The sequence below is a fragment of the Anser cygnoides genome, chromosome 8 (assembly GCF_040182565.1).
Source record: "Anser cygnoides isolate HZ-2024a breed goose chromosome 8, Taihu_goose_T2T_genome, whole genome shotgun sequence".
Classification (NCBI taxonomy): domain Eukaryota; kingdom Metazoa; phylum Chordata; class Aves; order Anseriformes; family Anatidae; genus Anser; species Anser cygnoides.
The window spans coordinates 32,029,816-32,043,880 of NC_089880.1; the positions used below are offsets into that span (position 1 = coordinate 32,029,816).

At 44.6% G+C, this 14,065-nt stretch overlaps 1 protein-coding gene across 8 annotated transcripts in view; it reads left to right on the top strand.

The window, feature by feature from the left end:
- PDE4B (phosphodiesterase 4B) overlaps nucleotides 1–12,971 on the top strand; it is a 192,026-nt gene extending 179,055 nt beyond the window's left edge. For all 8 annotated transcript variants that reach the window (XM_067001866.1, XM_067001867.1, XM_048062154.2 and 5 more), the window contains 9 exons: nucleotides 564–657; nucleotides 4,105–4,283; nucleotides 4,870–4,968; nucleotides 5,102–5,266; nucleotides 5,682–5,781; nucleotides 6,481–6,635; nucleotides 6,729–6,851; nucleotides 7,929–8,111; nucleotides 10,913–12,971. In XM_067001866.1, the coding sequence (XP_066857967.1) occupies nucleotides 564–657; nucleotides 4,105–4,283; nucleotides 4,870–4,968; nucleotides 5,102–5,266; nucleotides 5,682–5,781; nucleotides 6,481–6,635; nucleotides 6,729–6,851; nucleotides 7,929–8,111; nucleotides 10,913–11,278 (1,464 nt within the window). In that variant the 3' untranslated portion in view covers nucleotides 11,279–12,971. The remainder of the gene's footprint in view (nucleotides 1–563; nucleotides 658–4,104; nucleotides 4,284–4,869; nucleotides 4,969–5,101; nucleotides 5,267–5,681; nucleotides 5,782–6,480; nucleotides 6,636–6,728; nucleotides 6,852–7,928; nucleotides 8,112–10,912) is intronic.
- The last annotated feature ends 1,094 nt before the right edge of the window (nucleotides 12,972–14,065 follow it).

Consider the following 14,065-nt stretch of genomic DNA (forward strand, 5'->3'; position numbering starts at 1 on the left):
TAAAATGATACTGCAATGAAAATGTGTGATTAGAAAATTAAGAGGATCGTATCTTGTATATCCGGGTGAACAAATGCTTAAATCCTATGTTTTACTGCAATGATCCAAGCAGATCTTCAGATTTATGGCATCTTTGCTCCTCTGTTATGTTTTGAGCATATGCAGTTGTATTTTGCTTGCATATTTCAAAATGGAGCAAACTTATATAATGAAACTGAGAACAAAAGAAGGTTGCAGGATGTGAAAATAAAAACCAATATGGGACTTCGATCTTTCAGGGAGATTACCTGAAACATCTTCTCATTTATGACAGTGAAAATTAATATCTGCCTTTGCAGGAAATGCATTTTGCAGTGTAGTATGCTGAAAAGAAATATCTAGTCATGGTGGTTCTGAGAAGGACCTAAATCAAACCACATGTCACTGATTCTGTTCCAAATATCTCCACAATTTTGTTTTTAACATCTTGTTTGTGCGTTGCTTGTAATAGAGTTAAAGCTGTATTAATTCAGACCAGTGTTCAGAAAAATGCCATCTTTGTGTGTGTGCTTCTCCCCTGCCAGTTCAAGAGAATGCTGAACCGCGAGCTGACACACCTCTCCGAGATGAGCCGCTCCGGCAACCAGGTGTCTGAGTACATTTCCAACACTTTCCTGGGTAAGGCGTTGCATCCCGAGCTTTCAGATGACTCAAAGATAACAATTAATGGCAGCCTAATACCCACCAGTCTATACTTGTGCCCAATTTCTGAGTGGTGCTTTGAGGCAGAGCGTTATTAAAACGTTTTGATTTTTCACTTTCAAGATGGATATGGGGAGGAAAGCAGTATAATGTTTGAATAATGTTATCCACAGAGGAATTCCCTTTCCAAATCGAAAGATTTCTCTGTTCGGGTTGAATTAAGCTATTGTCAGCTGCATTGTGCAATATTTGATTTTTGTGTTGACCTTATGTAAAGGACAAAGTCACACAAGCCCAACTGCATGCTCTCTTTGCTCCTTCTGCCTCATAAAACTGCATTTTCCCCCTGCGGAGTCAGGGGTTCAGACAAGCAAGTCCAGCCCAGACATTTTTAATATTACTCTGTGTTCATTTGCTCATTTTGCACTGGAAGTCAAAAATATTTGTAAAAAAAAAAAAGTATTTTGCATGTCATTAGTTTTGTTGGAGCTCATATGACTACCAACATGAATTTAAGTGGTTTGAGAATTGGATCCTCTGTGCTTGCAAAATACATCTTTTACAACAAATACAGTTTGCTGTGATTTCAAACAGCTCTAGAATTTGTGATCGTTTGCTTATAAAATGAACCCTCATCCATATATGTCTGAGCTGAGTGTGTGTGGTGTGCTGGAGCTCACGGGGGACTCATGCCCTGCGGTTAAGATGGCCCAGAATGCATTCACTGTATGACACACAATTATTTCCATTAAGGGATTTTAAAGTGATTTCAATAGCCAGTTGCAACTGGAACTACCGCGTGCATTTAGGACACATCACATCATTAATAATCCATGTAAAAGTCTGTAGTTGCTTTGTGGGAATCCACTGGTCCTCTCTTATCACTCAGCTTAATCATGACATCCAGAACATGAATTAATACAGGGAATAAAAGCAAGACTGCCTCGCTGCCAGCCAGCAGGCCGCTTCTGCAGCTGGAGAGCCTGGAGTGTGCACAGCTTGCTGGGGATCATGACCACCCTGGCATTTTCAGGGAGTTTGTTGTGCATCAGCACTTCCAGTAGGCGCTCATCTCTGGAGCAGGATGCGCTGCGGCAGAAATACCCCATGTATTCGTGATGCTGGGTGTGCAAGTAATACACAGCGTTCTTGTTAGCGTGGACTGAATGCAATACTAGTAAACCCCACGTACACCCAGGTTAGGGTAGTCTGCATCTCAGCAGGGGCTAAGGAGCTCGAGCCGCTGCTGCTGCTGCTGTGGCTGTATTATTCCCTGTGCTCAGGCTAGGTCAGGGAACTGCATTTCCCTTCATGTCTTGTTTATTCCTGTCCTGCTTATTCTCACATATTCCATGGTGGTGACGTACTCGCTGTTTGGTGGCAGTGTAAGGGCCACTCAGCCACTCGGGGCTGTGTTAACGCCGAGTGGTGCAAGCTCTCCGCATTGGGCCAGATCCCACCTCGATTGCTTGTGTTAGAAAGAAATGAATAAAGCTTTTAAAAGGACCTTAAAGCTCCTTTGGGAAGTCGTGCTGTAACTTTTTTATGAATTTGCTTTTTTTCATAAAACTTGGCTTAAAATTTTAATGAATGCACAAAATAACAAGAGTCTAAAGCTGAGGAAATTGAACCAAAAAGAAGGAATACGTGGGTAGAATAGAACAGACTTATCATTTAACTCCAGTGTTCGTAAGATGGGGATAGCTTATAGATAACTAAAACCAGATTGAATAACTTCATTTGGTCTATTGCCTTTATTAAATGAGCTGAGGAAGACCCCAATAAAGCCATGTCCTCTGCCAGTGGGGCCAGTCCTGCTGTCATCATTTGGTCAGTCAGAGTAAGGACACCAACCTTAGGTCTGTATCGAGGCCAAAGATTAAAAATGGTGGGTTTATCCTTGGCCCCATCGTGTAAATGGGAATGAGCACAATAGCCTTTTATCACCTGCCCTTTCCTACAGCAGCGAGGGGTATTGAGGTGCCGTGGTTCCTGGCACTGCTGCAGGGACACCCTCTTGGCCGAGCGGCTTGCTCAGAAGCTGGAAGCAGTCCCCAGCCCCCTGCAAGCCTGCAGGCAGCAGCGTTAACCAAGCAGAGTCCTGCCAGCAGCAGTAGTCCTGGTGCTCTCAGCCCCCACGTTCAACATTTTGACTTCCAAAGACCGTGGGCATTGTAGAAAGGTCTTGTGTGCCTGTTGTCCCTGAGTCATGGATGGGGACGCTGCTGCGAGCTGTGCGATGGGGTCACAAATAAGATCTGCAGAAGCAGTAACATCTCAGTGAAAGGACGAGAGCCAAAGTGGGCAGGAGCCTGTGTATAATAACGCTTAAGGCACAGGAAACCACATGTGCCCTCCGATAGGCATTGAAAGCAACGAACGTGATCTGTTAGCCAACTTTGAAGCATTATGAAAACACCAATTAAAGGTTTAAAATCAATTACCATATTTTCATAAGTGCTACTTTGTGCTGTACGTTGAATAGCAATATACACTGTGTAGCTATATTGTCTTTCTCTGAGAATTTTGCTTATTTTGTGTTGCTCAGATTCTCCACTGCACTACTCCTCAGGCTGTTAGATACATTGAAAGGATCTTTTCCCAGAATTCACCAAGTTTGTGAAGCTCACGGTTTAATGAATTGGAGATTTCTGTTCAAGAATCTCCATTTTACACTGCCTTAGCATTAGTCATTGCTAAGGAGATTATATATAGGAAAGTCCTTCTGTTGTTCAGCAAAGGCACACAAGGGAAACACCCATTGATGTCAGCTTGACTGTTGCTGTGAATAATGGCTTCCTTCTTAATTGCAGCGTTGCAGACACACTGGTAGTTCTTATTTCAGAGATTTTTAATTAAGCTAAGGCAAAAGTAACTAATGCTTGGATGCCTAGTCCCTCCGGAGGTCCTCAGAAAGGTGCAGAGATTATAGTAGGCTATTTTAAAAGTTCATGAAAAACTGGCTAGTATGAAAGTCATGAGCCACTGTATCTCCATTTTAATGCAGCAAATGGAGCGGTTTTGAAGGCAGCAACTAGCGTTTGTGGATAGATTTATCTATCAAACACATTTCCCCAGCCAAGTTTGCGCCCCACTGCGAACCTACTTAATGCACACTAATATTGCTATTATCTCGAAGCATACTTGACAGCAGGGATGTACCCTGCACTTTGTATGTTATTCTACACATTTTTAGTAGAAAGAATTGTTGTAGAGGGCAAACCTTTAATAAATAAGTGCCACCAATTTATTATTGGGTTGTTGTTTTAGGAGCAGGGAATATGGGCCCTAATATGCATCAGCTGGGTAATACTTAATCATATTTAATGATCGAAGGTAAGGGTTGACTCTAAGGGGTGTGATGGGTGCTCACACTCTGTTTCTGCAAATGGTGTTGATTCATTTCACCTTTATTTGTTACAGACAAGCAGAATGATGTGGAGATTCCTTCTCCCACACAGAAAGACAGAGAGAAGAAGAAAAAACAGCAGCTCATGACACAGATCAGTGGAGTGAAAAAATTAATGCATAGTTCAAGCTTAAATAATACCAGCATTTCACGATTTGGTGTGAAAACAGAAAAGGAAGACCATCTGGCCAAGGTATGACAGATCCTTACGGTTCTGGGAGAGTCAATATGATCTCAAAGCAGGGGATGGATTGGCTGGATTGACTGCCCCTAGGTAAAATTGGAACCAGTATCCCCTAAGTGATATGGCCGCTACAGATGTTGTAATTTATGGGACCAGACCCTAACAGCATATTCCCAGGTTGACAAATTCTTTGAAAATGTCACTAAAATAATCAGAAACTGTGATGAAGGCTGAGTAGAGTAATTATCAAACACAGGAACATAAAGCAACGCTATGTGCAACAAACTGGCTACGAGGCCTTTGTCTCCATCAGGTGCCTTGCTTCTTGCTACCTGGGAACAAACATCACAAATAATTCCCCTGGTGCAGGGAAATGTGGTCTCCTTGTACAAGTGCTTTGACATCAGCACTTCACAGTCACTCTGTGTTCATGTACTTTAATAATTACGTGTGCTCATGCACTTATTTGATTACCACAATTAGGGTTGAATTCTCTGTTTAAACTTTTGGAACATTCAAAAGCCTCAGTGAAAGTGATAAATGCAGAAATGTCTTGAGAAATATTTTAATTGTTCCCTTTTTGTCTTTTCAAAAGGAACTGGAAGATCTGAATAAATGGGGTCTCAACATATTTAATGTTGCCAGGTACTCCCACAACAGGCCGCTCACCTGCATTATGTATGCTATATTTCAGGTGCGTGGTTTTCTGATCACATTTGCTATTCTTTTACGACGCTATTTGAGTTTCTAATTGCTTTCTGCTATGTTGCCTTCCACAATATGACATCCTTATTTGATACATACATCTGTACTTATTTGTTATACAGGAGCGAGATCTACTAAAAACATTCAAGATCTCGTCAGACACTTTTGTAACGTACATGATGACTCTAGAAGACCACTACCATTCGGATGTAGCTTACCACAACAGCCTACATGCTGCTGATGTTGCCCAGTCCACCCATGTTCTTCTCTCCACCCCTGCACTGGATGTGAGTGACCTAGTTTGAGCAAAGTGGTCTGTGTCGGGCAGTTGTCATGTTTTAACGTGGGATGTTTTGAATGGTGGATTAAAACCAGCACAGTGCTTATATGAACACAGAAGAACCTTAAACTGAGTCAATCACTGATAGCGCTCAGACTTGAAAAAAAAAAAAATGCAGTGGGCTGCCTGTGCTTCTGAGGGCTCAGTTTACTACCAGGGAAGAAAACATAAAGAAATTTCAGCAGCAGCTTTATTTGTAATCTCTGTTTCATCTTAAAGGGCACATGCTGCATGTAGATCTTTCTTCTGAGTAAATGCCTTGTAATTCAGAAAGCACAATTTGTTTCTCTACATCAGCATCCCAAACTGTTGATCAAGAAAACATAGGGACTTTTCTGACAAATTTCTGTTTTCCTTCCTAGGCTGTCTTCACTGATTTGGAAATCCTTGCTGCAATTTTCGCAGCTGCAATTCATGATGTGGATCACCCTGGTGTCTCCAATCAGTTTCTTATTAATACAAGTGAGTTTTATTTCAAGTACAATTATAACTTCATCTGCAAACTTGGAGTACATTTTCCATTACAGCGAGGTCACAAATTATGACTTTCAGACTGTGTTGCCTTCTCAACATATTGTGCAGTAAACTAGTCCTACATTTTGAAATGGAGCAGTAATTAAAATTAAACTCCTATGAAAACAAGGGAAGCTATTGTAGTGCAATTTGCGAAGTGGCCTTGAATCTTGTGGTTATTACTTGATAAGGCATAATAAATCTTCCCATCCTGAGTGCAAATTTTATCTCTAATATAAGGTTAATAATGCTGTTGCTATTGACAACAATAAAGCCTAAATATTGTGGTTCATATTGTATTCTGCAACAGGCTAAGCATGTATTTTGATTCCAAAATATGTGTATTGTTCTTTTTTGGAAAGTGCGTTTGCAGGATTCATGCTTTCTGTTGTCAGTGGTTCTGAAGCCTGTAACTAAGTCAACCAAATACTATTTTGTTCATTAGAACTGAGCAAAGGGCTGTTTATGGTATTTACATATGTGCTTAGATTAGAAAACTGTGTGCTCTTGGCACATGTGAAACAAAAAAAAGAAAACTTTCCCGATTTATTGCATATGGATAAACATTTCAGTACCCAGTGTCAGTGTTTGCTGTTTGAAGTCACGCATTTCTCATACTGGAGTCACATATTTATGTTGCTCTGCTAGATTCTGAACTAGCCCTGATGTACAACGACGAATCCGTCTTGGAGAACCACCATCTTGCTGTGGGTTTCAAACTGCTTCAAGAAGAGCACTGTGACATCTTCCAGAACCTGACCAAGAAACAGCGTCAGACTCTCAGGAAGATGGTGATTGACATGGTATGACCTATGCTCATGCTGCTACCCTCAAACATAATACTGGCTTCTTTGCGTGGCTGCCCTTGCTGAGATTGCGTTTTCTCTTCGGTAAAGGTATTGGCAACAGATATGTCCAAGCATATGAGTCTGTTAGCTGATCTGAAGACCATGGTGGAAACCAAGAAAGTGACCAGTTCAGGAGTCCTCCTTCTGGATAACTACACAGATAGAATACAGGTAGGTCAGAGGAGGTTCCTGTAGCATTTCGTGTATTTTGTTTGGTGCTGAAGAAACCATGTTCCTGTTTTTGCTGTGGCTTTTCAGTAGGCTATATATAGTAAAGTTGCTGACCTAGATTTTCAGCAATCACGCAAGAACTGTAGATATATTTTCTTCTGTTCTGCACCACGGAGACCAACAAGGTGGTACAAGGTGGTCTCCTGTCTTTCAGGTAGAAGGGTTTACATTTTTAACACTTAGAGCATGCAACTGCAAGCATGCATGTTCTTCTGAGGTTAATCTGTAAGGCTCAGCTTTTGAGGGCTCTTGAATTTCTTTTCCACTTTCCCCCCATTTCTTTGTCTTAACAAAGAAGTATAGCCAGATTGCTATAGCATTGCAAGATTGCAAGAATTTAATTTGTAACTCCATACCTAAAGCAACTCTTAAACTGGGTTAAAATTGATGATGTACGCTCTGTTCTCTGTATAGTCTAATCCTTGGTTTACAGAAATGACAAAGCAGTACTGGTAGGGGGTTACGTAGTTGACACGTAGGACGAGGTACATCCTGATCCTCTCTCTACTTTGATGGCCAGCTTCTTAAGAACAGTCTCATAGGAAAACTGACCTTACATTTTTGTTTAATACTGCTGCTGTTGAAACAGGTCACTCCATTGCTGTCTAAATCCTTGTAGCCACAGTTAGTCAGGCACATTTTTGTGTGTGTGGAAGGGATATTACTCATTTAATAAAGAAGGAGCGTTTAACCATATGAGAGCATGAAAATAAAGTTTGAATGGTGGGAAGCACCTGCATTCAAAAACAAACCTATATGATGTAATTAACATTGCCACCGCTGCACCCTCTGTAAGTACTGAGTTGTCTGAAAAACATATAGCACAGTTTACTTTTGGAGCAGACCATAGCAGCTAGTCACATATATGGAGATATTACGATGTTAATATTTTTATGGAATGTTGCATAATCAAAGAGTCTTGTGGTTAAATGTTCTGAATTAAGCAAGCAGATACAGCTTGAAGCCGTCCTCTTTTTCCATTTGATTTTACGAGTTTTCTTATTAATATAATTGCAGGTTCTCCGAAATATGGTACATTGTGCAGACTTGAGTAATCCCACAAAGTCTCTGGAGTTGTACCGGCAGTGGACAGACAGAATCATGGAGGAGTTCTTCCAGCAGGGAGACAAAGAACGAGAAAGAGGAATGGAAATCAGTCCAATGTGTGACAAACATACAGCGTCAGTGGAAAAATCACAGGTAATTGGCCTTGAGCTGCATTTTTGTATTGCCTAAGCTTGTATTTTTAAAGCAGAGACAAAAATTCATCTGCTTTCTCTAATACAATTAGGCAAACAGCCAGCTGTTCAGAGGGTTGGTTCTGATTGACCCTGACATGCAGCTGTGCCTGAAGCTCATATAGACTCACCAGGCTGTTCAGCCTCCTTTATGTACTCCTTGGCGTCTCCTCATTTCTAAATGCATGCTTATCTTGCCTTGTTTGTGTCCCAGTTTCCAGAGTGAGCTGGTTTCCTTTTGTTCCCCAGGCTGGAAGAGTGTGATTCTGATCTCCCCAGGTCTCTTCTGTCTTCACACCCTACAGCCTCCTTCTTAGCTCTTAATTAGCACCTCCTAAACCTACTGATATTGTACCCCACATTAGAAGTTTATAGCAATGCCAGTCCCACTGAATGGCAGCGATAGAAGCGTCCCCAAGCTGAGCTCCATTTCAGGACACGGAAAAAATCTGAATGTTGGTTGTTTTTCAGCCTTGTGTAGAACAGTTTTGCACTTCTTGATTAGGCCAGTAAAGTTGGCCTAAAAAGCCTGATGAAGTCTCTGTGTTGTGAAGTCAAAGAATAGGTATTTAAGTCACTACAAATCTTAAAAAGAATTTGGATATTTCTTTTTTTTTTTTTTTTTGAGATTACCTGGCTCATTCCTAGTTCTGATTCATAGATTAGACGATATAAAGGTCGAATTTCTTCTGACCTGTGTAGCACAGGCCATAAAATTTCACCTGGCTGGTCTCTAATGAAGCCAGTAATTTATGTTTGCCTAAACTTATTCGTGTCTTCATATAATGGTGTCTTGGTTGTTGTTTTTAAATGACTTGAGCAAGCCATCATCGAGGTTTTTCAGCTTGAATAAGTAACAAAATTGACGATAATTATTTCCAAATGTCCTCTTGGGCTAAGCCAAGTGGTTTCAAAATTATTCACTCAACCGCATGGTGATTTTGTTGGAAAAATCTGTCTTATTTGTTAACCTAACAAGAAGTGAATCCTTTGGCCAGGCTTGGCCAGAAAATGCCCATGTGCTCCACATATAAGCTCCAGTTATTTTTTTCGTTTCACATATGCGCTTCACAGAGGTTTCAAAATGGCATTTTTGCTATGCAAAAAGAACAGGAATTGCACGAAATGGCTGCCATCAAAATACCAACTAATGGCGGGGGGGGGAGGGAAGTGGCATTTCCATCCTGGAGCGAAACAAAGAACCGATGGGCAGACAGTATGCAAGTATTGCAGGGCTCTGGATGTTCCCTCTTTACATCAAAATATTTTAAGACCAGCCTTCGGCCATCTGGCCAGCTATTCTGTGATATGGGATGTTTGTTTAAAGGAACAATGGCTTTGCTGCAAGGCGCCCGGTTTGTAGCCGTAGGTCCTGCAGCCCTTGAGCGTTTTGGGTGGCGGTGAAGCCATCGGCTAACCGTACAGAATTTTTTTCACTTTAAAAGTGCTCCGGAACATGTGCTGCAGGAAATTTTCATCACCTTTTTGTTTAAGCTGCCTCAACAGTACGTTACAATTGAATGTTAATGGTTCTATTGACATCCTGTTGTGTCTGAAGGAGGCATGTGTGATTTCCAAAGCAAACATCTGCACGTTGAGTCTGGCCCCTTTGAGAGCCATTTTCCTGCTGCACAGAAATGTTGTCCAGCAGAGCGAGGAGAGAAGTGACACACGCTGCCAAGACGGAAGAATTTCAATCCTCTTTATGGCCATTCAGTTTTCTCCATCCTGGACGTACGTCCTCTTAGTCAGACAATTGAAAAATGATTTAGCTCAGAACTTACGCGCCAGCGGGCGGATGGACTGACGGACCCGGCCGCAAGCCTCACTGTTTCCACCACTGGCACGTCACTCCGCGGGAGCCAAGCAGCAGTGGTCTGTCCACGTTAGTGCAGGAGGACTTCTTGTCAGGGTCAGTTACCCTGCTTTCTGCATGCTTTCCAAAATGAAGCAGAAGGAAGGGAAATCTCTACAAGGTTCGTGGAGGTGGCTGCGTTGGCAGCGCAGAGGAAACACGCTGAAGTGTTTAAAGATGCAGCACCACAAAAGAGTTCAGAACAGATACAAACTGCACACTGTAGTAAAATACATCTAAAGGTCAAACTTAAGTCCATAAAAGCAGTGACATTCAGCGTTAGGGCTGGTGCTCACCCTGAGAACACTGGCATTTTCACAACTGCCGGCCAAACGAAGCCCCTGGGGTGAGACTGCACGTTGCCATAAATACACCAACCTTGTCCGCAGTCCCCAGGAGCCCTGGGTGAGATACAGCACATTTTCTCAATTCACGGGGCGGGGACAACAACTGTCTTAAAATGTCTCTGTGCACTGGCAGTTGGTAGGTGGCATTTCTGCAGGGACCTCAGTGGGACGTTCTGCCTTCAGAGCAGTAACTCGCCCTGCCTCCTGCACAGCAGCGGTTGATTCAGTGCTCAGGAAAAGACACCTACAAGGACATTCAAAATCATTCATGCAGCCAGGGATGGGAGTGGCAGCTTTATCGCTGAGTTTCCAGGTGGCTCCTGCTTTTCCTCAACCTTCCATACAAGGCTTGGTTTTGGACAAGAGGTCAACCTAGCCGCAGCTTTGGGGGTGCAGCTTTGGTAGGAGGTGATTATGTCTGTGATCAGACTGTTCTGGGACGGGGAGCTTGCTCCCAGGCAGCTATTTTGCTTGTAAAAATCATGTATTACGGTCATCTTAACTCTTTAGACACCCATCTGCTTCCCTTCCCTTAACTGTGCGTGTTCTCGTGTTTCTCAGGTTGGGTTCATCGACTACATCGTCCATCCGCTGTGGGAGACGTGGGCTGACCTGGTGCAGCCCGACGCCCAGGACATCCTGGACACACTGGAGGACAACAGGAACTGGTACCAGAGCATGATACCTCAGAGCCCCTCTCCTCCGCTGGAGGAGCGGAGCAGGGACTGCCAGGGCCTGATGGAGAAGTTCCAGTTTGAACTGACCCTCGAGGAGGAGGATTCGGACGGACCTGAGAAGGAAGGAGACGGCATCGGCTACTTCAGCAATACAAAGACACTCTGCATGGACGACCCAGGGGAAAAAGATCCACAGAGGGAGGCGAACATAGAAATTGTGACAGAAGACACATCTCCTGTTGACACATAATGTCCTGTACCTGTGTAAGTGGATTTTAAACACTTAATGAGCATGCGAGCAGTCTCGAGGGACTCGCCTGCAGCCTGGGTCTTAGGCCTGTGTCTAACATTGGCTAAAAGTTCTCCCCAGCTACTTGAGATTGGAGTCAGGGTTGGAGATCGTGTAGTGAATGATTGCTCAGGAAATTGCCAGATGATTTACATTGTGGTTTAAGCCTTGTCAGCTAAAAGCATCGTGTTGTCCTGGAGCTGGCTTGAATCGTAACTGAACAGTAAATGACACACAACTGAGAGATTTTATACTGTTAGTTTTGGAATTTATACCAGTTAGACTGATAGAAACTACTGATTAATAACTCTACGTATAAAACCTGTCCACCTGACCACCTGTCTGCAGACCTGTGTGCCTTCTTTGTAAACACTTTCATGTCTTTTCAAGAGTCTATTAAATACACGGAGTTTAGTATAAAGAGCAACACAAAGTGTTTCAAAATTGATGGATACTTTTTTGATTCTTCCTGTTACAAGAAGCAGTCTTCCTTTTTTCATGGGCAATACCTGTCACTTTATTGCAGTTAATCACTTTTACAGACTAAGTAGAAAGGACACCCTCTGTTTTGCATTACTGCACCTCTAGTAGCCTTCTTACTGCTCCAGACGACCCATTTAAAGTCACTTCATGCCATCGTGCACCCTCTCCGTTGGCTTGCTAGAAGTAACAGTATTTTTTCCTCAACTGGGTTTTCCTTTCGTTGTGCACAGGACAAAGGGTAGTTTGTTTTCACGGCACCGTGCAGTACCTATATCAGTAAGCGTAATAAGGCAGTGTGTGACGCGCGCTCCCCCTCGGCAGCTCCTTGGCTCAGTGGAAGTTGCACGCTCAGATGTTTGTGTTTCTCTCGCCTGTTGTTCACGTTTCCTAGGTTTAGGTCCACCGTCCTCCTCCCGCACTGCCTTGAGCTCTAACACCTCCATTACTGTTTATAACAGTGTATTTATTACGTAATGTATATACTGTAATGTTTTGTAAGTTATTAATTTATATGAATTAACATTGCCTGTCGGCGGCGATGTTAATTGTGTAGAAAACTCGGAATAAGAGTTGCCTTTTTTTCTTGTAACCTTTTGTATTGCATAAAATACAAGAACCTGAACATAGCTGAAGAGACATACGCAACCCAGGAAGGGCATTCGGGTGGCAGCCGCCCGCGGGCTTCGTCCTCGCGGCGAGCGGGGGCGAGCCGGGCCCCAGGGGAGGGGAACCGGGGGGCCGTGGGCGCCGAAAGGCTGGAAGGGGAAAAGGAAAAGGAATCCCCCCGCCAGTGGGCCGGCTTTTAAATGTCACGTTCCAATTTCTGAACAACCCAATGTGAATTTCTATGACAAAAATGTGAACTGATGTAATAATTGTGCTGTGAAACTTCTTCTGACAAAGCTTGTTAGGCATCGTGAGCGGTGTCAATCTCAGTTTGTAAAATATGTTTCAAGCTTTTGGTCCAACTTGTGACTAACTAGTTAATGAAAATAGCACAGTTGTGCATGATCAATGGGTTTGTATGTCTGTTGAACACTGCATTGTTCCAGGTGGTTATTTTATTGTTTTCAAAAATTTCACACAATGTATGTTATAGTATTATATATTGTGTTCAGATGCATTCTTAAGAGATTTTTATATGAAGTGAATAAATGAAAGCATGACCCTGCCTTCGGCTCTCCTCGGCGTTGTTTTTTGTTGTTTAAGCAGGTCGGTTTGGGCAGTACCTAACAGCGGGCACGGTACCTACAGTCACTTTAGGCACGACAGGAAGCCGGCTGGCACGTGGTTATCGAGCAGCTCTGGGAGTAAAGGAAAAACGACCCCTCCTGTGGCTGAAATCCAACAGCCACGCACAGGGGCTTCCTGCTCTCGGGCTTATGAATGGTGACGCAGCCAGAGGGCACGGCACGGCTCTCCGGCACCCGGCGGCACCATGGCTGGGCGAGCACGGCTCTCCGGGTGCTGGTCCTGAGCCTCGGCAGGGCCGGGGCCGGTGGCCGGCCGCGGCGGTGGCGACAGGAAGGCGCTGCAGACAGGAAGGCGATGGCCGCGGCCGGCGGCACACCAGAGGCCGTGGGCTGCTTTCATGTCCTGGCCTAACCCAAAACAACCGACTTTCCAGTAAAAACACATCCTGCCAGCGTGCGGGAGGATGGCCCGGGCAGCGCCGCGCTCCATCTGTGACGCACGGCCGGGCAGGGCCCCGGGGCCGCCCTCGCTGCGGGCGATGCACGGGGTGCCCGCGGCGCTCGGGGCTGGTCCTGCGTCGGCGCGGCGAGGTGCTCCGGCTGCCGGCGCGGCGTGGGCTCCCCGGGGCTCTCCCCAGACTTCCTGGCTCCGAAACGAAGCCACTTGAAAGCGCAGATCCCCGATGCCGCGTCTTCCTTCCCACACAGCACTTAATGGCAGCAGCAATTAACAACCAGCCTTCATCAAAGCCTCGCAGGCCCAGATGTAAGTGGGCTTCAATGGAAGCTGACCTCCGGGTTGGCGAGAGGCGCGAAAGCTGAGCGCGCACGTACGCCGCCGAGCTCGGGGCCGCATCCTGCCCCGCAGCGTCCCGCAGCGGCGCCTCCGGGGTGCTTTGTGCCGCGGCTTGCCAGGATCCTAACCACTAATGAACACCTTTCTTGGCAGCGCTGGTACAAATTTCCCTGTTCCGCTGAGTGTGCCCCTGCGCACGGTTTGCTCATACCCTGCTGCGGGTGCGCTCGGCGAGCCACGCGCACGGCTCTGCCCTGCAGCACCGGGAGCCGCGTG